The 25,600-nt window shown below is 35.0% G+C and overlaps 1 protein-coding gene across 1 annotated transcript in view; it reads right to left on the reverse strand.

Annotated features, from left to right (window-relative positions):
- The window catches only part of SCN7A (sodium voltage-gated channel alpha subunit 7), an 86,937-nt gene that overhangs the window by 23,593 nt on the left and 37,744 nt on the right, over positions 1-25,600 (reverse strand). Inside the window, exons 10-15 of the mRNA XM_046659801.1 lie at positions 22,104-22,310; positions 16,003-16,099; positions 15,074-15,312; positions 13,791-13,964; positions 11,925-12,281; positions 1,198-1,635 (exon numbers count right to left, since the gene is read on the reverse strand). Coding sequence (XP_046515757.1) covers positions 1,198-1,635; positions 11,925-12,281; positions 13,791-13,964; positions 15,074-15,312; positions 16,003-16,099; positions 22,104-22,310 — 1,512 coding nt within the window. The remainder of the gene's footprint in view (positions 1-1,197; positions 1,636-11,924; positions 12,282-13,790; positions 13,965-15,073; positions 15,313-16,002; positions 16,100-22,103; positions 22,311-25,600) is intronic.

A 25,600-nucleotide genomic window follows, 5' to 3' on the forward strand; every position in this document is an offset into this window, starting at 1 on the left:
TGATGTACTGTGATAAATAGCAATTTTATCCAGAAATGGATGGTAGATGGTAGTCAAAGTTTTAAGTGAAAATATAGAAGTGTGCTGGAGAGGAATTTTCCCCTACTTTCTAATAATGGTATTAATGAGAGGAAAACGAACTTGAGAATATTATGCTTGCTAAGGAGTGAAAGTGTTTCTCTAAAACAAAGATGTCTTCACTAGGAGCTAGAAGGACTTTGAACAATTGAAACAACTCCTGTTAGAAGGCCAATTTGAGAAGTTACTGCAGAGAGCAGCTGCCAAGAGGAAAGACATCTGGGAGCCAAGATGGTGCCCGAGACTTTGGGGATCCGGCAAGAGACATTCTCTGTCCCTCCCCAGTGCCTGAGAGAGATCTGAGATGATTCCTAGTGAGGTCCCATTCAAGAAGCCCACAGTGCAGATGTGATCCCTGTAGATGTAGCCTTCTAGTAAATTACACCTTCGACTAAGACATTATGCTGCTTGCAAATGAAGGCAATAAGACTGTATCCAGTAGGGAGCACATTTTAGAAGCTAAGTGAATAGCAGTATCTACCCTTCTTTGAATGTGTCCTTTTTTTTCGTCCAAGAGTTTATAAAGCTACAAACTATTCACAACTCAAACTGGTGGTTTTCCTTTATTATTTTAGTCCAACTTAATTATGTAGGTTATAACATATGTTGCAGAAATGAACTGACAAGAATCTTAGAATTTTAGCAAGCAAGAAAGTATCTTAGCATTCTTCTAGCCCAATCTCACATATTAAAGGTGATAAAGCCCAGAAAAGTTTAGTGATTTCTCCAATAATACACATTAATTTTGAAATCTTGGGTTTCTTCAGTATGTTTTCCATCATCCCACACTGCCTACTTCTTAATTTATAACATTTTATAATTATATTATCTAATGTTTACTAAGTGTTCACTGTATTCTAGGCATTGCTCAATGCACTATTGAACTATTTTTTTTAATCCTTCCATCCTCCCTAAGAAATAGATACAATTTTATGTATAGACGAGGAAACTGAAGCTTAGAAAGTTTAAGTAACTTGATCAGGAGCATAGAATCAGGAGCAAGGAGTGCTATAGCTAGGATTGAATGAGTAATCTTACCTGGAACTTTAGCACCAAGTCACTTTCTTATCAAGAATGCCATAAATAACAATAAGCAATCAGGATATTGAAACATCTTACCTCTTTGCTGCTTCCATCACCTGACTTGCTCTGTATCTCCTTATTATCCAGATTTTCTATATCAGATTCTCCTGAAGCAATTGGTACAGTTTCTGAGACAGTAGGACTGGGGATAAGTGACTGACTCTCATTTTCCGTCAGTGTGTTTTTCTCTGTGCCACTGCTTTTTTCCTTATCCTTGAGGAAATCTTGGGTGTTGCTCAATTCAGAAAGAGTATGGTCAGAAATATTCTCTTTAACATATATATCATTTACATTGTCCACAGTCTCCTTTAGAACATTCTGTTTTTTGCATAGTATTCTAGAAAGCAAATAGTTTATTCCTTTCTTAATCCTTGCCACTGCATGCTGGAGATTTTTTGCTTCATTGTTCTCTTCAGTTGTTGCAGCCTTGTATGAACTAAATGAGCTCACCAATGCCAGAAACAGGTAAAGTATCTAAACGAGGATGCAAATGAGGTTAAATGTATTTCATTTTTTGTTTCCTTTTAAACAATTAAAAAACCTTTTAAAAAAGCTGACCTGAGATTTGAAAGCAGCATATGAACTACAATATTATTTAGGCTATTCAGTTTCTACTCATCTACAATGGGTCAGATGCTGAGCTAGGAGTTTGTATAGCCAGAACTCATCTTAAGGTCACAACATTCTATACAATATCATTTGTTTCTCTTTTACAGATGAAAAAGGCAAGGCTTACAGATGCCAAAGATTAAAGGTCACACAGGTTGAACTCGTCTGTCTTATTCCAAAGCTTTTTTTTCCCCACTGAGTCAGGCTGCCTCTGCCAAGGTGAGAAAATGAATTGCTCGGCCAGGTGGCTAACTTTACTTTAGCCCTACCCTAGGAAGATGCGTGATGACTGGCATCTCCATGGGTTCTGCAAAGCCATGAGGAATCTCATGGGGAGAGAGCCATGCCTGGCTCTGAAGCTCACATCTAATTTGCTTTATGACACACAAGGACAGGGGTTGGGTAGGTTAATTGATTCTCTGCGGTAATAAATTTGGTCAACTAAGAAAGAGATAAGTGATGGAAGAATCATTCCTAACATTTTCAAGTTACTTTGAACTCAAAAAGAGTGTATATTTTGACCTTTACTATCACTGAGAAATATGATCAAGGCACGTTCAGTTTCAGAGAATCAGATTTTTATCTTGTTGGTAATTATAAGGTATAGATTTTAATTTTGGACTCTAGTGTAGAAGATTCATGTGGATTACTCTCTTAGACTTAAAATAATAATTTGAGCATTTTGCCTAGTCTGGCAGGTTTTCCCCTCTCTTCAGATATTTGGGCTTTCTTTTTTTTGAAGAAGAAGATTAGCCCTGAGCTAACATTGGCCACCAATCCTCCTCTTTTTGCTGAGGAAAATTGGCTCTGAGCTAACATCCATGCCCATCTTCCTCTACTTTATATGTGAGACACCTGCCTCAGGAAGGCTTGACAAGCAGTGCCTAGGTCCACATCTGGGATATGAACCAGTAAACTTTGGGCCGCTGAAGCGGAGTGCGTGAGCTTAACCAGTATGCCACCGGGCCGACCCCCAGCTATTTGAGTTCTCAAAGATCTTATTTACTTTATGCTTTACATATTGGCTTAAAGAGAAAAATTCAAATGGCATACATTATGTTTAAGAATATGTACATAACTTCCATAACTAACATTTTCCTGCCTATGTTTCTGATTTCTTCACATATTAAGATCTACTCTTAAAAATCATTATACTGACAATGTATATGCACATAAAATAAAATAAGTATATGAAGATCTCTAAACACTCATTTCTTAAAATTTCTTTCAGAATTTTGGGTCTATGTGAAGAGATTAAGTTCTCAAACTCTCTGATAATCACTGTCTTTCTCATGCACATAAACACCTAAAATAATATGAAGTGCCACCAAATAACGTTCAATTCTAATGGAGTACTTTTACTTGTCTATACTTAGGTCTTTATATCTCTTAGGAATAGATAAAACTCAAATAAGACTTAATCATATGGAAAAATCAAAATTATTGCAGATAATGAAGTCATCGAATAGATAATCATAACCATATTTTTGCTGTAGCAATAAAATGCAGGGTTCAAGATGGCTCAACACTGGAAATTTCTACAAGTGAGATTATCTGAACAACTGACATATATTTTTCATAACCTACAATGACAGCATCTCAAAGGATAAAAAATAAAAACTGAAAAGACAATGATCAGGTGCCAAGACCCTCAGAGATTAGTTTGATTATTCTTTTACTAGTGTCTCATTTTAACAATAAGGTTTACTTACAGATAATCTAGGCAGGGGCTCCACAGCCCTTGTGAGAACTACACTATCAGCATCTCTATCACTATCAAAGGACAATGAGTTCAAGATGTAAAAGGGCAAGACCAGATATAATTTAAGGTAGTTGGTTGTTTCTTTTCCCTCCTTTGTTTGGTTAAGTATTAGGCATGGTGAGAAATAAGAAAAGGTGTTAGTTAAGAATTTCATGACTATGAGCTTCATATGAGCAGGAACCATGTTTTCTCTTAAGTGGATAACTAGCACAGTGCTAGGCACAAAGTAGGTGATAAATAAGTATTTGTTGAAAAAATTAATTGTAGAATGAATGGAAGAATAGGTTTTGTGTCAGGATTTGGACAATGAAAATTTATGGTAAACAATTGTAGTTTTAAGGGCTTACAATCTAAGATTTCTTATATCTTAGATATATGTACACCTCTTCCTCACACACATATACATGCATACATACCTATAGAGTAAGAATATATACTATGAATGCTATATAGTAAGAATATATATTATATATACAAATATATGTATATTTATATAATGAGAATGTTAAAAGGCTGAAAATAAAGTGCTAAATGCTCTGGAAATGTGATATAAAGAAAGAACTTTATAACACTGTAAAATGCTACTGCTTTGTTCAAGTGTGCTCTGAATTAAAAATAGCAACCAAATAATGCCAGGATGTGAAAGAACAGAACTCCCACTAGCAATATCAAACACTATACTAAATCTCCAGACCAGAGAGAAAATGACAAGTACCCAGAAATCAGTCCTGAGGAGACAGAAATATGTAATCTAAATGACAAAGAATTCAAAATAGCTATCTAAATGACAAAGAATTCAAAAAACTCAACAAGTTAAAAGAGAATGTAGAGAAACAATTCAATCAGTTGAGGAGCTACTTCATAAAAGAGACTGAAACTATAAAGAGGAATCAATCAGAAATATTAGAGATGAAAGACACAATGGAAGAAATAAAATATGGATTCCCTGAATGCTTGAGTGGACACATCATGGAGGAGTGTATCAGCATAATTGAAGACAGACAAGTTGAAATGCTCCAGATAGAGAAGAGAGAACTAAGACTAAAAAGAAATGAAGAAAGCCTCCAAGAAATATCCGACTCAATTAAGAAACACAACATAAGAATTATAGGTATTCAAGAAGGAGAAGAGGAGAAAGGAGCAGAAAGCCTGTTCAAAGAATTAACAGCAGAGAACTTTCCAAACCTAGGGAAGGAGATGGAAATCCATGTGGAAGAGACTATCAAATCTCCTAAATATGTCAATGTGAAAAGACCTAAGGCAAGGCATATAGTAGTGAAACTGGTAAAAGTGAATGACAAAGAGAGAATACTAAGGGCAGCAAGGCCAGAGAAAATAACCTACAAAGGAACCCCTATCAGGTTTTCAGTGGATTTCTCTGCACAAACCCTAGAGGCTAGGAATGGAATGACATATTCAAATCTTTGACGAACAAAAACTTTCAGCCAAGAATACTCTATCCAGTGAAAATACCCTTCAGATATGATGGAGAAATAAAATCTTTCCCAGACAAACAAAAGATAAGGGAGTTCATAGCCACGAGACCCAACCCCCCACAAGAAATCCTCATGAAGGCCCTCATACCTGAAAAAAAAAAGGGAAGAAAGGGGTTACAAAGCATGGAGTAAGGAGTTAAATACGTAGATAGAATCAGAACAGGTTAGCAAATACTCAAGTATAACATTAAAGATAAAGGAAAGGAAAACACAAAACCAAAGATAATCTTGTCATTTTAACCACAAACTCATAACATAAGATGGAATAAGATGTGACAAAAATAACTTAGGAGGGTAAGAGGAAAGGGACTGAATCAATTTAGACTAAGGAAATCAGAGGCCATCAGAAAATGGACTACCTTATCCACGAGATTTTGAATACAAATCTTTTGGTAACCACTGAACAAAAGATCAGAACAGAGAACAAAATAATAAATAAGGAAAAAACAAAGAACACATCACAAAAAATTACATAATCCAACTGGTAGACCAAAATACACAGGCCAAGAAACAAAGTAAATGGGGGAGAACCAGAAAACGAAAGATAAAATGGCAGCATCAAGCCCTCATATATCAATAATCACCCTAAATGTAAATGGATTGAATTCTCCAATAAAAAGACATGGAGTGACGAGATGGATTAAAGAATACTCAACAATATGCTGCCTCCAGGAAACACATCTCAGCTCCAATGACAAACAGAGGCTCAGAGGGAAGGGATGGAAGATGATACTCCAAGCTAATGGCAAACAAAAGAAAGCAGGTTTTGCAACACTTACATCAGATAAAGTAGACTTCAAGATAAGACAGGTAAAGAGAGACAAAGAGGGGCAGTATATAATGATCAAAGGGAAACTCCATCAAGAAGAAATAACACATAAATATCTATGCACCAAACACAGGAGCACCAAAATACATAAAGCAACTATTAACAAACCTAAAAGGAGATATCAATGACAACACAATAATAGTCAGGGACCTCAACACCCAACTTAAATCAATGGATAGATCATCCAGACAAAATGTTAACAAGGAGATAGTGGACTTAAATGAAAACCTAGACCAGTTGAACTTAATGGACATATAGAGAGCACTCCATCCCAAAACAGCAGAATACACATTTTTCTCAAGTGTGCATGGAACATTCTCAAGGACAGACTATATGTTGGGAAACAAGGCAAGCCTCAATAAATTTAAGAAGATTGGAATAATAACAAGCATCTTTTCTGATCACAATGCTATAAAGCTAGAAATTAATTACGAGAAAAAAGCTGAGAAAGGGACAAACACGTGGAGACTAAACAACATGCTATTGAACAAACAATGGATAATTGAAGGCATTAAAGGAGAAATAAAAAAATCTGGAGAAAAATGAAAATGAAAACATACCATACCAACTCATATGGAATGCAGCAAAAGTCATATTAAGAGGGAAATTCATCATAATGCAGGGTTACCTTAACAAACAAGAAAGATCCCAAATAAGCAATCTCAAACTACACCTAAGAGAATTAGAAAAAGAAGAACAAACAAAGCCCAAAGTCAGCAGAAGGAGAGAAATAACAAACATCTGAGGAGAAATAAATGCTATTGAAATAAAAAAGGCAGTAGAAAGGATCAATGAAACAGAGTTGGTTCTTTGAGGAGATAAATAAAATTGACAAACCCCTAGCCAGACTTACAAAGAAAAAAACAGAGAAAGCTCAGATAAATAAAATTAGAAATGAAAGAGGGGAAATAGCAAGGGATGCCACAGAAATACAACAGATTACAAGAGAATACTATGAAAACTATATGCCAACAAAATGGACAATCTAGAGGAAATGGATAAATTCTTAGACTCTTACAACCTCCCAAAACTGAGTCAAGAAGAAACAGATAATCTGAATAGACCAATCACAAGTAAAGAGATGGAAACAGTAATCAAAAATATCCCAAAGAATAAAAGCCCAGGACCAGATGGCTTCCCAGGGGAATTCTACCAAACTTTCATAGAGGACTTAATACTATCCTTCTCAAGCTATTCCAAAAAATTAGAGAAGATGGAATGCTTCCTAACACATTTTATGAGGTCAACGTCACTCTGATACCAAAGCCTGACAAGGACAATACAAAAAAGGAAAACTACAGGCCAATATCACTGATGAACATAGATGCAAACATCCTCAACAAAATATTGGCAACCTGAAAAAAGCAATACATCAAAAAGATCATATGTCATGATCAAGCGAGATTTATCCCAGGGACACAGGGATGGTTCAACATCCGCAAATCAATCAATGCAATGCACCACATTAACAAAATGAGGAATAAAAACCACATGATCATCTCAGTAGATGCAGAGAAAGCATTTGACAAGATCCAACAGCCATTTATGATAAAAACTCTTAAGAAAATTGGGATAGAAGGAAATTACCTCAACACAAAAAAGGCCATTGATGACAAACCCATAGCCAACATCATACTCAGTGGGGAAAAACTGAATGCCATCCCTCCAAGAACAGGAACAAGACAAGGAGGCCAATTACCACCACTCTTAATCAACATAATACTGGAGGTTTTGCCCAGAGCAATTAGGCAAGAGAAAGGAATAAAAGGAATCTAAATAGGGAGCGAAGAAGTGAAACTCTTGCTGTTTGCAGATGACATGATCTTATATATAGAAAACCCTAAAAAATCCATCAGAAAATGATTAAAAATAATTAACAACTACAGTAAAGTTGCAGGGTACAGAATCAACTTACAAAAATCAGTTGCATTTCTATACTCTAATAACAAACTTACAGAAAGAGAACTCAAGAATATGATTCCACTTACAATCACAAAAAAAGGATAATACAATGAAAACTATAAGACATTATTGAAAGAAATAGGTAACGACATGAAGAGATGGAAGGTGATTCCATGCACATGGATTGGAAGAATAAACACAGTTAAAATGTCCATACTACCCAAAGCAATCTACAGATTCAATGCCATCCCAATCAGAATTCCAGTGACATTCTTCATGGATATAGAACAAAGAATCCTAAAATTCATATGGGCCAATCAAAGACCTCAAATTCCTAAAGCAACACTGAAAAAAAAGAACAAAGTTGGAGGGAGGCATCACAATCCCTGACTTCTAAATGTACTACAAAGCCATAGTGATCAAAACAGCATGGTACTGGTACAAAAACAGACACAAAGATCAATGTAACAGAACTGAAAGCCCAGAAATAAAACCACACATCTACGGACAGCTAATCTTTGACAAAGGTGCCAAGAACATACAAGGGAGAAAAGACAGTCTCTTCAATAAATGGTGTTGGAAAAACTGAACAGCCACACGCAAAGAATGAAAATAAACCATTGTCACATGCCATATACAAAAATAAACTCAAAATTGATCAAAGACTTGAAGATAAGTCCTGAAACCATAAAACACCTGGAAGATAATATAGGTAGTACACTCTGACATTGAAATTAAAATGATCTTTTCAAATATCATGTCTTCTCAGACAAGGGAAACAAAAGAAAAAATAAACAAGTGGGACTCCATCAGACTAAAGAGCTTCTGCAAGGCAAAAGAAACTAGGATCAAAACAAAAAGACAACCCACCAACTGGGAGAAAATAATTGCAAATCATATATCTGTTACGGGGTGGTTAACCTCCATAATATATAAGGAACTCACATAACTGAATAACAAAAAAACAAACAGCCCAGCAGAAAATGGGCAGAGGATATGAACATTTTTGCAAAAAAGATATACAGATGCCTATAAACACATGAAAAGATGTGCGACATCACTACTCATCAGGAAACTGAAAATCAAAACTACACTAAGATATCACCTTATGCCTATTAAAACGGCTATTATCACTAAGACTAAAAATAACAAATGTTGGAGAGGGTGTGCAGAAAGGGAACCCTCATACACTGCTGGTGGGAATGCAAACTGGTGCAGCCACTATGGAAAACAGGATGGAGATTCCTCAAAAAACTAAAAATAGAACTACCATATGACCCAGCTATCCCACTGCTGGGTATCTACCCAAACAACTTAAAATCATCAACAATCCAAAGTAACATATGTACCCTTATGTTCATTGCATCACTATTCACAATAGCTAAGACACGGAAACAATCCAAGTGCCCATCAACTGATGATTGGATAAAGGAGATGTGGTACATATATACAATGGAATACTACTCAGCCATAAAAAAAGAAAAATCATCCTACTTGCAACAACATGGATGGACCTAGAGGGAATTATACTAAGTGAAATAAGCTAGGCTAAGAAGGACAAACACCACATGATTTCACTCATATGTGGAATATAAACAAACACACGGACAAAGAGAACAGTTCAGTGGTTACCAGGGGAAGGGGGCTAGGGGATGAGCACAAGGGGTGAAGAGGAGCACTTAGGTGGTGACAGAGAAGAAATAATGTACAACTGAAATTTCACAATGATGTAAACTATTATGAACTCAACTAGAAAAATAAAATAAGAAATAATGCGGAATACCTTCCTTTTGCACCAATGCTGTAGTTTTGGTGTGAAATTACAATGCTGTATGCAACGAGTTGGAAGTATGAGGGGAAAAAGATCTGGAATTTGTGAGGGAAAAATCCCTCACAAATTCTCTCCTTGCATTTTTTCCCTGGTACTTACTCCAGTGTTATTATCATGATGCCCTGCAGCTGGATGACTGTTGAGGGGAATAAAGCTTAAAAGATGTGGTAAACCAAGCAATATGATGGCAAATCAATTGGAAATGGAGGTTCATGTAACTCCATTTTATCCTGAAATCTCTCTGCCCATTGACTCAAAGTTTCTGATATTCTGGAATAATAAAAATGAGAAATAGATTGGAGTCCAAAAACAAAGAAAGAGAAATGCAATTATGTAATTGCCTAAGCATATCTGTTTCTTTGCTTTTGACCTGTGTGTGTATGTATGTGGGTGTGTTGTTTACCTCAATAGCCATCAGCCATGGCGCTTCTTTTTGGGAAGAGAAACCTACATTTCATTTGGGAAATCACCCTTATCCCATCATTAGTCATATGATTTGGGTTTGGATTGATGCCATCTGCATCTCCAAGGGAGTGCTCTGAGTGGCTTAACATAATAATATATGTTAAAATATTCCACACCCTGGGTAATAAGTAATAAATATGTTCCACACTCTGGGAAATAGACATTGGTTCAGAAATGGACACGTGACTCAGAGCTAATGTAATAATAGGAGAAATTTGCTGTGGCTCCTAGGAAAGAAATAGGAATTTTCTCTTCTATTGGACTTGATGTGATATGAAAATGAGAAGGTTTAGACTGCAGCAGCTATCTTGATAAAACAGAGGCTACTAGCCAGTAAGGGACATAGAGAAAGACAGATCTGAGATATATAAAGACTTGTCTGTAATGATCCTGCTTGAACATCACTGCCACACCACACTGAAGTGAAATCTCTCTGATATTTTGGAGTTATGTACGCCGATACATATGCTCATTTTTGTGTCAGCCAGTTAGAATAATGTTTTATGTCACTGGGAATTGAAAGTGTACTAATAGCTAAAAAGGCGGAGTTTATTGAAATATTTTCACCGGGAGCTGAAAGCATACCAATAGTTACAAAGGCAGAGGATATTGAAGTATTTTTACACGTCGAGCACTGTCGTAGGCTTTGATGATATAGAGGGGTCATGATCCCTTCCTTCATGGAGCTTACAGTTTAATAAGGAAAATAGACAAGTACATCAACAATTAAACATAATGCCAATGGAGCTTACAGTTTAATAAGGAAAATAGACAAGTACATCAACAATTAAACATAATGCCAATGTGCTAAGTGTATGATAGGGCTATGCCTCAGGTAAATAGAAGTAATGAGGCAGGGCACTGATACAATGGAGCCTAACCTGTGATTTTTTTTTTCAGTCTTTGGGAAATGTGCTTGATCTCTACGACTTATGAGTGAAAAGCAAATATTGAGTATCTTTTTTTTCCCGTAAGAACAATTTTCTTTTATAAGCAATTCTTTTTCCTTAGAAGAAGTGAAAGCTTTTTACTCAGTTCATGTAACACCACTTCAATTACTGAAAATTTAAAAGTGAAAGCTTTCCCTCTTAGTTAATGCATAATAGTTTTATAGACAAGTGGTTTTCAAATTTTGCTGCATAATTTAATCAAATTAGGATTTTTAAAAAATCCTGATGATCAAGCTATGTCCAGATACCAATAAAATCATAATTTCTGGGAATGGATCCAAGGCATTAGTATATTTTTATGAATTCTCCAGGTAATTGCAATGTGCAGCCAAGTTTGACAACCAATATTACACCTAAGTGCTTCTTAAAATTTGATGTGCATACAAATCACCTGGGGATATTGTTAAAATGTAAATTCTGCTTCCATTGGTCTGGGATGGGGTCTGAGAGCCCACACTGATAACTATCTCACACATGATGCCAGTGCTACTTTGAGTAGCAAGGTTATAAACCAGTGCTATCCAAAGATACACAAGGCATGTCACATGTGCAATTTTCCAGTAGCCACATTAAAAGCATAAACCAAAACAGTTGAAATTAATTTTATTAATGTATTTTATTTAACTAAATGTATCAAAAATATTATCATTTTATAATGCATTCAATATAAAATTATTAATGAAATAATTTACATTCTTTTTTTGGGTAAGACTTCAAATCCAGTGGTTATTTTACACTTATAACATATCTCAAATTTGACCACTCATGTTTCAACTGATCGATAGCCACATGTGGCCAGAGGCCACCATATTGGACAGCAGAGTTATAGGCCACTGGATTCCATAAATCTACATCGTGAAAATACCAGACTACATTACACCAATTTTTCAAGGAAAATTTGAAAGCATGTATTACTTACCAATAAGTTTCCAATTAATATGACCATCATGTAAAAAGGAATACAACTGAATTGGCCTGCTACCTTAAAACAATCCCATAAAGTCTCTATCCACTCTCCACAGAGAATTCGGAACACATTCAGGAAGGAGTGGAAGAAGTCATGCATGTGCCATCGTGGGAGTTGACAGTCTTTGTCTATTTTGCAGACACATTCTTTGTAGCTTAAACCAAACAGCTCCAGGCCAACCACAGCAGAAAAGAACATAAATGTGAACAACAGCAGGACCAAGTCTTTCAGGGCCTCCAGTGAGTTACTAAGAGTCAACACCAGAATGTTAAATGTCGTCCAATATTTCCCCAATTTGAAAATTCGCAACTAATAGAGCAATGTAAAAAACAAGAATAAGAAACAAACAAGAAAAAACCTGGTCACTATTTATCATGATGCACATTTAAAATTTTTATCAGCATTATACAGATACACGTATATAGTCTTTTACGTAATATTCAGTTTTTAGCATTATTAATAGTAACCTCTGAAAATTCATTTTAGGTACAAAAAAATTCTTAATACATCATGCATATTCTATAGCATTTTATACTAAATCCATACATATCCTCTTCTATTGATCTGTCAATTTCCATTCAATATTATACTATTATAATTACTCTAGTTTTATGTTTTAACATCTTGTAGGGCAACTATCCATTCTTTCCTTTGCTTGTCACAATACATGGGCTGTTCTCTCACATTCTGACATAGAGATGATATTGAAAAATTGTGTGAGGTTCCACTGAATTCCATTGAAGGTCCTATTGTGTATTTCCCTTTTAAAGTAACATATTAAAGACCAAACACAACATTCTAGGTGTAGTCTGAATATTTCCCTTCTTTTCATTAGATTTTTTATTTCTACTGACATAGCATAAGATTACCTTAACATATTTGGCTACCATATCTCAGTGAACTTAGTCATTTAAAACCCATACATTGTTTTTATATGTGCTATACCTTTCCCAATTTTTTATAATACTTAGTTGGCTTTCTGGACTCATGAGTAGGACCTTACATTTAGTCAGGTAAAACTTAATCATCTTAGACTCAGGCCATTACTAGCCTTTCAAATATTCTTTTATACTCTCTTTTATCACACTTTCTGTATTTCCCAGTCTGTTTCATTCATAAATTTGATAACTACATCTTGCATATATTTCTCTTACTCATTAAAAATGTTTGTGGATGAGGATTTAAGACAGGGTTCTGAAGGATTATTTACATAAGATCAAATCTACTTAACTGTTCTTGATTCCTGCTACATTCCTTCAACTTGTTACTAGAATGTGGCAATATATTATATATCAAATGTTTAACATTTCCATAAATACCACTCTAATAACAATATTTCTTTGCCTAGTTTTCTGATATTTATCATCACCCTACATTGCAGATATATACTGATTCTGACAATAATTTTCATAATAATATTCTGATGGCCTGATTATTCTTTTACAAAGTTTTCTACCCTACATGTAGAAATACTCACCTGATTCCAGTTCCTCAGTTACACACTGGTATTCAGCTTCTGACACTCTCCATTATCCTGCCTCTCAAAACTTACCCAGTAACCCTGGCCCTGCTTCCTAGAACTATATCTCACGGGTGCTGCATATATGGCCATTTCCTTTAATGCTTGGGTCAAATAACAGCACTGGTGACTGCTTACTCTTTGCTGGGGGCACTTTCTAAGCTCTCTATATACAAATTAATTCATTTAATACTCCCAATGTCCCATAGGGGTAGGTATTACTCTTCTTCCCATTTTATGTCTGAAGAAACTAAGATAAAATTTCATCAAATAAAATTTAGGTCTTGGATTCTACTTACCACCCTGAATGATCGCAAAAGAGCCATTCCATGAATATTCGTTAGATAAAGTTCTGCTAAACCATGAAACACAATTAGGCAATCATAAATGTTCCAACCTACTTGGAAATACCCATATGGATGCATGGCAATTATTTTAAAAATCATTTCTGCTGTGAAAATTCCAAGAAAAACCTAAATAAAAACAAAACATGTGGATGAGAATATGATTCCAATAGCTCCTTCAGAACCTCATACACAGAAACTGAAACTTCTCACTGCCACATTCTTCACAGTTCTTCTGTCAAGATCGGATTAGTTCTGGCGTCTGTATTACAAGGAAAGACTCATACACGTTATATAACAATCCAATGTCAAACTCTCTACACAGAATCTTCAATTATTTTAATCAAAGCCATCCTGGAAGAAAACGAAAGAATATTGGAGGGTGAAAATCTTTCCATTTTGAAGTTCCTTTTGGGATATGGAGTACATGTTACAACATTTAATTTTTTTAACTATAAAAAAATTTTTTAAGTACTTATATGATCCGGAAAAAAAAAGCAAAGTAAACTTATGAAAACTGTCTTTTAAAAACCGTAAAATTATCAGAAATAACTAAATTACTGTTTTGGTATCAACTAAATGTATAATTCAAAACTGGTTAGCAGTTTGGCTGTTTATATTCATACTAAGCAACCAAACAACAACAACAATAAAAGCAAATAAAGTTAAACAATATAGATTTGCTTGAATGTGACCTATTTTTAAGCTCCAGAAATCTGTTCTGTCTTCTGCACTGTACATGAAAAAAGGATAGGCGACTCTCAAAAATACCTTGCCAAAATGATAAACTCCAATCTAAGGCAAAGACACGTGGTTAGAGAGATGGGGTCAGGTGCAGCTGTAGTTGGGATTCAGAATTCAGGTGTCAGTGAAGAACTTTATGTCTCTTATTTCACCTCTGCCCTACTCTGATCCAGGGGCTGTGGTACCAAGAGAGGGTAGATTTGGGAAGGGAGAGGAAATAAATAATTCCACTTAAACTGACTGCCAAGAAACCTGAGGAATCCCAAATTTAAACAGCAGAATTTTAAACTCTAGCTATAAACCTATTCAGTCATAAGAAGGTTTACAAGCAGGGCTGGGGGCAGTGGAGCGGGGAAGCATGAACACAATACTTCATTCAATACTCTTACAATGCATTTGAAACATCCTGGAGTTACAAAGTAAAATAATGCAGATGTGACAACTAAAGAAAAGTTGAAATTGCAAATGAACATAATGTACAATAATAGCCTTACCAGGTTTCCAATGCTGAGAACACTGATGGTTTCTTCACTCATTGGATAATGTTCCAAGGCCAAAAAATACATGTTTAGAATTATGCATATGGTAAGGATAAGATCAGTAAATGGGTCCATTATAATCATATGGACAAACTCTTTCAATTTTAACCAACAGGGAGAACAATTCCAGATCAAAAAAGTTTGAGCAAATCTATACCAACACAATGAACATCCTTTCCTGGATTTTTTAAGTTCTGAAACAAAAGAATAGAAAAGTTAAACATTAGCAAATTGGTTAAGTTCTACCTAACAGACAACTCTGACTTTTGCATGCAAAGAGAGGTTTGAAATCAGACTTACGATTTGGAATTAGCAAACTGAAATATTTCATACTAATAAAAATGAGAGCAAAGTACATTTTCTCTATTTTTTTCACGCTTGCTGAGTAAGACAAATGAAAATGAGAAGAACTGTATATTAGAACCGGTTCTGTGTGTTAGAATTGTGTTCAAGAAAACAATTATGGAATATAGTTGAGAGTACTATGATTTATAATTTATAGATTTCTATGCTTTACAAAATAATGCCCTTCAATATTGTCCATATAATGAGTTACTAGTTATAAGTAGAAAAAGCAGAGACAAATATAGAAAGGGCATTAATATATTAATGCTATATACTTCAACCTCTTTTTTAGCCATGTTAATATTTCTATGTCATTTTCAATGTTAAAGAAAATTCCTTGGCACTCTTTGGTGACCCTTTCCAATGTTTAAAACACTACACTTATGGAATTTTTATGCATTGTTCATCCTAATATTCTCAGATTGTTCCTTAAATTTTAGTTATTATCACCTAAAATTCTGAAGAAATTGCAATGATTTCTTTACAAGTGAATCTTATGAATAGTACCTTCCATAGTGTCTAAATACTTTTTACCTTACCTTCTTTACGTCTGATGGCAGCATCATCCAACATATCCAAAGAAGTGATCATAGAAGTTGGTGATCTTTTCTTCATTTCTATTTGAGTGGTGTTGGTCTAAAAAGAAAATTGATGAATCTAATAATGGCTTCTCCCTTTTGTAGATCCAAGATTATAGCTAGAGGAAGGTTTATAGCCTTATTAAAAATGCTGAATCTTACCTCCAGGAGCCTCTCTGTTTTCTACCATTTGCTACTCTTTACACTATAGGCAGTATTAAACTGATTTGAGATTATTTGGAAAACAAATGTGTGTAACTCACAACTCAACAAAATAATTTTATACTATGAAGTCAACTAAAAAGTAGCATAAGATGGGAATATTAGTGGTATTACCCATATCTGACAAAGAATTCAATGTATAGTTTAGGATTATTGTAAATATCCAGTTGTCAAACATGCACTGAATAATAAAAGCATTTATCTAACACCTTAAATTTTTTTCCTTGAGGATATCTTAACTTTGTAAACTCTTGGTAAAGTCAAAATGATTTAGTGTTGTGATGATGAAATAAGTTTTGACGAATATCAGGCAATAGAATGGATTTAAAAGGATTGCTTTTGTTAGAACATATATGATAATTCCATTAAAGAATCTCGCCTTTCCATCTCTCATGTCTTTCGGGTAATGGTTTTAAGATACCCTCTGTTTCGCTGATGTGCTTACATAGAGTTAAAGAACCCTGGCATTGGAAAGGCACTCAAACCCCTAGGCTTTGACGTAGATGCTACAAGTTCTAAACATTCATAATTATCACAAGTATAGCCCCAGATGTTTCTAGTGACCATGTGTGAAATGCATATTTGAATTTGCACTCTAAGAAACTGACAATGGGCAGGTGATATTACACCATAGAGTTTCCAATAGTTTTTACATTTGGCACACACAAAGAATGATAATATTTGTATGTTTGTTAACTTGTTAAGTAGGTGAAGCTAAAGAGGTGAAATAAATAGTAAATAAATTTAAATAGATGAAGCTGCTCTTGAGTAGAGTTAACTGGCAGGGGCTGCCGCTGCCCTAACACTGAGGGAACTCGTGGTTGAGGCTCACCCATAAGCCCTACTTGGCACTCTCTGGGTGGCAAGTTCTGCTGCGGTCTATCTGAAGTGGCACGATAGATATTAAGGGAATCATGTTCATCTCACTCAGAGTCAGTCAAGTCGTCTCTAATTTCACAAATACTGGGGCTAGAGGAGGTGAAAACCAACTGTACTACGCACTGCGTTCCATCAGGAAAATGATGGATTCTGCAGGTCTACAGATTTCCGTCCTCTCACCTTTCTTTTTTTGATTGAAAAAGTAGGCTAAAAACTCAGGACCTGAGGTTAATTTATTTACTTAAGCCATGCTTATTCCAGAAAGTACTTTTTAGCTGACCTGCAAAGTTACAGAAAATATGTTATAATTTATATAATCCCAAATTTCCATGACTTAACCAACAGAAATATAATTTTTCTGTTATTAAGATCTGACAGGGATTTCCTAGGTGTATCTTCACAAAGATGATACTTTGTGATATAGTGGCTAATACCCTCCACTATACTCTTAACACAGAAGAACTACTTCTCATAGATCTATTTCTGATAGTGACAGTGTTTGATGGAATCATCAAGGAGCAATTCAGTAAAGATAATTGTCTGTGTTGGGAGGACTGAGGGGGGAGGAATGGGAGAGTAGCAATGTTACTGTTGATATAGTCAATGCTCAATTCTCTGTTAATATGGCTTGAACTATGGGTGTATTTTAGAATATAAAATGAACGAACCATGTATCGGTCTAGTAATATGTTTACCTTGACTGCGCTTCTCAAAAATATTGAATGAATGCTCACAGGTTGGCCAATGACGAAGAACATAGCTATCTTACCGTGCAAATTGGGAGGATCATAACTCAATAACTCTTCTTTTCTGAAGTTTAAGAGCTAATAAGGGCATATGCCTCAATTTTAGACAATCCAGTTAAAATTTGACTGAAAAACGGGGCTGGGATTCTTCTTCTCCCGACTGGTTAAATTTTCCCTGGACAGGAGGTGTGAAGAAGGAAGAAGCCAGTCCTATTTCTAGCATTTAGCAGTGAATGCCTGAAGAGTTCGTCTCGGACTCAGACTTGCTCTCTCTACTGCAGCCTCTCTGGCCTTTTTAATCCTCTGACTCACTCTGTTCCTTCTCCCTATATAGCATGGACTCATTCTTCAGACACCAGCTCAAGTGTCACTTCCTCATAAAAACCTTTTCTCATTCAGAGAAATCCTTTATTATAGGCTCTCAAAGCAGCATGTTTCTCTCTTTTACAGCACTTGCCACAGTTTCATTTAATTTTTTTTAGTAGAGAATAATACAGTGAACCCAGTATCCCATAATACAGATACTCAACATCTAGCTTCAACAATTAATAACTTTATACTCTTCATTTTTCACGTACTACTCACCCTACTTTTTTCTGAAACATTTTAAATCAAATTTAAGATATTAAATAATTACCAGAATAAGCTTTAAAAAAATCATTATCACAGTCAGTAAAATTAGTAATTCCTTACTATTATTCGATATCCAGACCATGCTCAATTTTCTTTCATTGATCACAAACATTCTATTATAGTTGATTTGCTTCAATCAAAATACAAAAGAGATCCACATATTATATTTAGTTAATTTTTTTCTATGTGATTTATTTGTTGAAGATATCGGGTTGCCTATACTGTAGAATTTACTTCTTTCTTGATTTGGAAGATTGTGTCCTATTAGTGTAATTTAATGCATTCTTTTCTCTCCTATACAGTAGTCTGTGGAAAAAGATAGTTAGATCTAGAGGTTTATTAGACTTAGCTCATATTTTGGCAAGAATATATGGTACATGGTGTTTTATGTTTCCTATTTCATAACATCAGGAAATAGGGAATGCCTGGTGGTCCTAGATTTATAATTTTGAGTTTGTGATAATTTTACAGTCTATCTCCCCATTAGACCATTAGCTTCATGAAGATAGCCACTATATTTGTATTTATTAATTGTTTTAGCTCTAATGCTTAGTACAATGCCTAGCATATAGCAGACAATCAATAATGTTTTATTTAATTAGATAGATGAGCTTTAAGGATGTCAGTTTAGATGGGCAAATATTTTTGAAAATATTTGTATTCCTACAGTTTACATGTCTGATTCTCTTCCTGAGGTTTTACCAGTAACTGGCAAATCATAGGAAAGTTTCACCTGCAAACTGTGTAATTGATGTAATAATATTGTTTCAGCCTTGCGCCTCCAGAACAACAAAGTGGTGAAAAATGGGTTCTCTTCCTCAGTGTTGAGAAATTAGATAATCAATAAATATAGATCAAACTCTGCAACTGGAATTCCTCAATTAGGATTAAATTTGAGAATTCATGAAGACACCTTTCATACTTCTGGTACATAGCTGACACTCAATAAATATTGCACATTATTATTATTATCATTTTAATTATCATTAAACGGGGATATAGTCAAAGACTTAAGAATTTTGTGTTGATGGAATATTCTCCATGTGGAGTGCTGTGCCTTCTGTGTTTTTCTTCTGTGTTCCCTATAATTAGCCATTAACATTTTTTCAGTTGCTTAGTATATTCTAAGCATGGACAAGTGCTTTACAGCATTTATTTCATTTGAATCTCACAATAACCTATGAAACAGTTACTATAATTATATACATCTTACAGATGTAAGCTGAAGTTTAGAAAGGTTAACAGACTTGGCAAATATCATACATCTATTAGGTGACTAAAATGGACCGAAATCTATATTTATCTGACCATAAAACTGCTTTTAGCTAATACGATCCACCGCTTTCCTATGAGCATTTAAGCAATCTCCTGGTAATTCCAACATTGGAATTAGAATCTGCATAGTTTTAAATCAGATCAGTCACCTAAAGGGTCTTCAGTATGTTCCATTTTTAAATTCTTCTCTCTCCAGCGTTTTCTTATGTATCAATAAAAAAGGAAAAGAAAATAAATTTTGTGAAAATGACTTTCACTCTGACTTCCCAGAAAACTTTTGCGTGACAAACTGTTCTAGTACTCTTCCAGGAAAAGAAATCCTTTATAATTGAAAGATTTTAATTAAAATCAGAAAGGCTTTATGTGACCCAGAGCAGTCAAATGAATGGAGATATTGGGAAATTGGGAAATAATCCAAGTTCTTCGTAAGCATAGTTAATAGGGCCTCTCATCTTAGGATAAGAGAAGTATTATGCTCTTGGATACATTTGTGTGTAGCCATTGACATTTGAAATGCCACTTCAAAACAAATTACACATTCAACATATCATTCAGGCTGTAATCATTCAATCTGAAGGACCCCGGACTCATTTCTAGGGACAGAAAGCTTTTGTAATTTATTTTTCTGTGACTTCCTCATGGGTAGAATAACGGCTATACTCAATAGCCTCGTTTTATACATGTTTTCTTCATATGGTCTATAATTGCTCCTTGTTTCAACAGTATGTAGATTATGGATCTCAGACACAAGTATCTATCAATAACTTGCCATTTATTATGACCCTACATGATGTCATTCAGTCCCCACTTTTTAGTAGAATGACTTTTCTAGAGCTTGTTCGTTGATGATAACTTTTAAAGAGTTACCTATGTAGGAGAGTTAACATTTTTCCCCTTTTTGACCCAGAAGGTACCCTTGGTATTAATGAACCTCCTAGCCAGGCTTACTACACATTCTACTTAGTGCCAGAGTGTATCTTGGCCCTTTAATTTTCCCCATCTCTTTTTATCCTCTTTAAAGGAGAGAGTCCTGGGTATAGCTCCTTTCTATTCTTTGTGTGCTCCCTCAATCTACACTTGTTCCATCTAGCAGAAAATGTATTTCTAGTTTTTTTCTTTTTCCGGGGTAGGCAATCTTTATTAGCAGGTGTTAAGAGTACAGAATTGTAACAAATCCAGAGGGATGAAAAAGGAGGCAGGGCATGGCTCCCCTCCCCGAAGTGAGGGCGCTGTAACTAGGCCAGTGGAGCAGGACCACTTTGACTTGACTGTGGACACTTTGGGCCCAGCACCCTCCAAAGAACAAGCTCCCAGGCAGGAAGGCTCCACACAACATGGGGAGTGGGGGAAGTAACACGCCCCAGAAGAGTCATGAGCCAGGTGGCTTGGCTTCTGTCCACTGCATACCTTAACAGCTACAGGTAGGGGTGTTAGAAGACAGGGCTAAACCTATCCCTCTCCAAACCAAGGAAGAGGTTTGAGGTTGCCAGGTCCTACGGAATATAAGAAAGCTACTTCTGGTTGCTTCCTTGGTCCTGTTCTTACTTTTAGCACACCTACATCACAATTTAGATTTTTAAAGATAATTTTCTACAACTTCTTTAATGCTACTTCTGTCATGGAAACTTTTAGAGTCATAGAACAAATCTTTTACTATGAGGCTAAAAGTCTGAAAATATATTCAAACATAACACTAAAGCTATTGAAAATTAGGTTAAAACCTTATCAAGTTTTACTAACCATGGATTTAATTATTCCATGGATAAAATAATACCCTATGTCATGATGCATGGTGCATTTCTTCTTGAAGGAGCTAGAAAGCCAAAAAATGACTTTTTTCTCTTTCTACAACTTCAGTACTGTCCTTTTATGCATGCTTTCAGTATTTCCTGATTGCTGAATTGTGGAAGGCACTACCCCTTTTGAGTTGAATGCTGCAATTTTCCAAGTTAATTCTGATGTGCTGTCTGAAGCAAGTTTGAATTAATAAACTATATCTACATTAAGAAAAGTCAGATTTGAAAAAGATATAATATACTCATAGTTTATCAGCAGCAGTAATACACGTTTGGGAACAAAAAATTTGTGTATATTAAAGAAATCTTTAAAGATGTTGGTCACTATTGCCACAGTGCACCCAGGAAAGAATGTTATATAGCAAAAGTGCTCTTATCAAAATCACTTTTGATCTTCTTATCAAGAACCACACACAGATTTTGACCATCTGGTAGAAGGCAATCTACCCCAAGACCTTGAGAAGATAACTCAAACTCTGTGATTCTACGAAACATTGAAAAAAATTTATACCTCAGCTGCTTCATTTCCTTCTTGAAATTCTTTTAGAGTCTGCTGAAACTCTGGTTCAATCTTCTTAGCTTTCTCAGCAGCTGTCTGCTTTTCTTCTTCATAGGACATAGCAAGTATGCCCAAGAACAAACTCGCCATATAAAAAGCAAACCAAAAACTCATCACAACAAAAAATATCATGTAGACTTTCCCAGAAGCATAAAGGATCTAAGAAGAGGCGGACAATAAGACAAAGACGTTATTTGTCTTCCTGTGATCTCCTATTTTAAAATGAGAAATGTAATTTTGTTATGAAAATAATTTAGCTATAAGTAGAAAGTAATCACAGAACAGTTTAAGTTCCGGCTCTACCTGAAAAATTAAGCAAAAAGCTCTTCAACTTGAAGGTATAGATGTAAGATACAAAATACATGGTAATACCTAAGGAATAATTTAGTAATTTATTTAACTTAGAGTATTTGACTTTTATATCTTCATTAATAGAGAAAACATATTGAAAGGAAAAAATTTTCATCTCTCAATAAAGAAAGCTGGGCAGTCTGAATATGGAAGATTGTTTCCTTAGCAGTAGAATCTTTAAATATATAAAGTTCAATAAAGTCAGAGAATGAATGTTTGGAGATTATTTTCTTCTGACCATTACTCTATGGAAACACCATAACAAGGTACAAGGTCAGGTCTACTCAAAGTGTGGGGAACAGGAATATTTCTGTCAGAATAACTGCTTTGGTGAAGAACCTTTAGGCAAATTACATGCGAAAGTCATACAATTCACTTATATGAAGTCAACTAATGAATAGAAAAATACAAGATTTTAGATTTCCAAACTGAGCATGGACTAGATTTTATTTCATAATAATTAACTAAGAGATCAAAAAATTTAAAAATTTAGAAAATTATGAGTAGACACTACAAATCCAAAATATAGTCCACTGCTTTATCCTCATTGACTAAATTGAACAAAATTCAAGAAAACAAATGAGAATAGTTTTAATTTTTAAGCATCCATTTGAATTAATAGATAAGTACTATTTACAGAAAATATTGTGTTGATATAACAGTTACTAATGTTTACAGATTAGTAGGAGTTCTAACATTCAACCAGAAATAATTTCTGATTAATCTATAGTATATTTGTCTTTAAAAGTATTTTTAACAAACCCTATTATCCCAGTGAGTCAACTATTTAGGATTTGGTTAAATATTTTTCCCATTGAACTAGCTGTCATATACATTGGTACATTCAAGAGTCAGTAATAGATACTATGGAGTCTATCCCAGGCCACGAACATTAATAAACATTTATGTTTATCACCTCATTAATTCTGTGCAGTACCTTTGTGTGGTATTTACTGTACTATTATTTCCAATATGCAGAAGAGAGATGAAAATGAGATAGGCAAAATGACTTGCCAAAGATCTCACAGCTATGAGGGAATGCCCAAATCTACAACTTTTTTTCTTTCTACCATATGAAGCTGGCAGAGGATAAAAGTATACACTCTTATTAGGATGGAGAAGAATACAAATTCTAGTTCTATTATATTTTACTATAAAATCGGAGCTAATTATAGCCCCCATATAATAGATTTGTTAAAAAATCAAATGAAATGATACATGCAAAGATCTTAGCCCATGGTAAGGATTCAATACACATTAACTATTGTTAAGCTTAACTCCATTCCATGAAGACTGATACTTAGTTTTGTTCATTTCTGTACCCATGGTGCACCAAACAGTACTTGGGTCAAATAAATATTTGTTGAATGAATGAAGAATGATTTTCTCCAAAACATGAGCTGTACTTTTTGGGGATAATTCCTGAATTTCCCTAGCCATAATCAGTTTAGTTTAGGGCAATGCTTACAGTATAAATTCAGTCCAAATCAAAGCAAGCCTTATCCACTCTAGTTAATAAAAACTTAGAGTGTGGGGCCGGCCCCATGGTTGAGTGGTTAAGTTCGTGCGCTCCACTTCAGTGGCCCAGGGTTTCCCTGGTTCGGATCCCGGGCGCGGACATGGCACTGCTCATCAGGCCATGTTGAGATGGCATCCCACATGCCACAACTAGAGGGACCCACAACTAGAATATACAACTATGTAGTGGGAGGATTTAGGGAGAAAAAGCAGGGAAAAAAAAGAAGATTGGCAACGGTTGTTAGCTCAGGTGCCAATCTTAAACATAACAAAAAGAAACCTTAGAGCGCAATAATGATGAAGGTCCTGTATGGACTCCAGCACCAGGGCACTTCCAGACTGACTGCTCATTTCACTGGTAGTGAAAAAGGATTTCCCTTAAACCAATGCTAAGAAGAATAGTAGCTAACATACTTTGAGGGCTGTAAAGAAAAAAAAAAGCAAGACATTTACTATTGTATAACGTGGCAAAATCCATAAATATTCATTTATGTTTTTTGTTTATTAAAATTTCATTAGGCATTTCTATGTGTTAGATGCTGAGAACACAAAACTTTAAAGAAGACAAAATATTCCTTCTTAGGTAGTTCATCTCCTAGTGGGAGGAAGAGCTGAACAGGCAATTAAAATAACTGCTATCAGAGGCAATTATAGGGTACTGTGGAATTCTGGTGTAGGATATGCCTAACTCTGAGAGAAGGGCTTGGGGAAAAGCTCAGAGAAGAAATCTGGCTTTGAGGCATGAATTTGAGGCATGAGACTGAAGACAGAAAGAAATGTGAATTTAGGCAGAGGGTACAACATACACTGAAACAAGAAATTATGGGAAAAGCTCATTTAGGAAATCAAATAAAGCAGAGAGTTTATATTGGGACATTGGTAAGAAATAAATCTGGAGAGCATCTCCCAGTTCCTATGGGAACCTCATCCCATAGGAATCTGGAAACCACTGAAGGATTTTTAGAAGGAGGATAACAAGATAAGATTATTTTAGAAATAAGTTCCCAGTGTTGTGGAGGAGGCAAACAGTTTGGGAAATAGTATAAATGTTAATCTTACAAAACTAGAAAAATATAGTTTGCATAAAGAAAAATGCAACTTGTAATATTTTCATATACTTCTTTTACTAGAAATATACTTGTGCTACATGTATGTTTAGTTTACTTGATTTTAATTTAATAATATATCATGAACCTTTGTGCCAAAAATATATCACATAAACCTATCATTTTTACTGGCCTGTACACACACCCACACGCACCATAATTTATGTACCCAATTATAAAAAGTATGGTGTGTGTGTTTAAAAAAAGAATGTTCTCCTTCAACTATAAATATTTTTGGAATTTAAAGTAATTTATTTATTTTATCCAATATCCTTTGATAGTAACTACACTGCTAAAATAACACTGCATAGTCTACTGTGATAAAACTCTTAAAGGAAAACTGGATCTCCATTTTAACGAGTATTATTATCTTTCTGAGAAACTACGGCACACAAATAATGAGTTATGAAGAAAGACACTCAGAATTTGGATTTCAAGTCTCATAACAGCAAGTCTGTTATAACTGGAGCACAG

Source organism: Equus quagga, chromosome 4, assembly GCF_021613505.1.
Source record: "Equus quagga isolate Etosha38 chromosome 4, UCLA_HA_Equagga_1.0, whole genome shotgun sequence".
In the NCBI taxonomy this organism is placed as follows: Eukaryota; Metazoa; Chordata; class Mammalia; order Perissodactyla; family Equidae; genus Equus; species Equus quagga.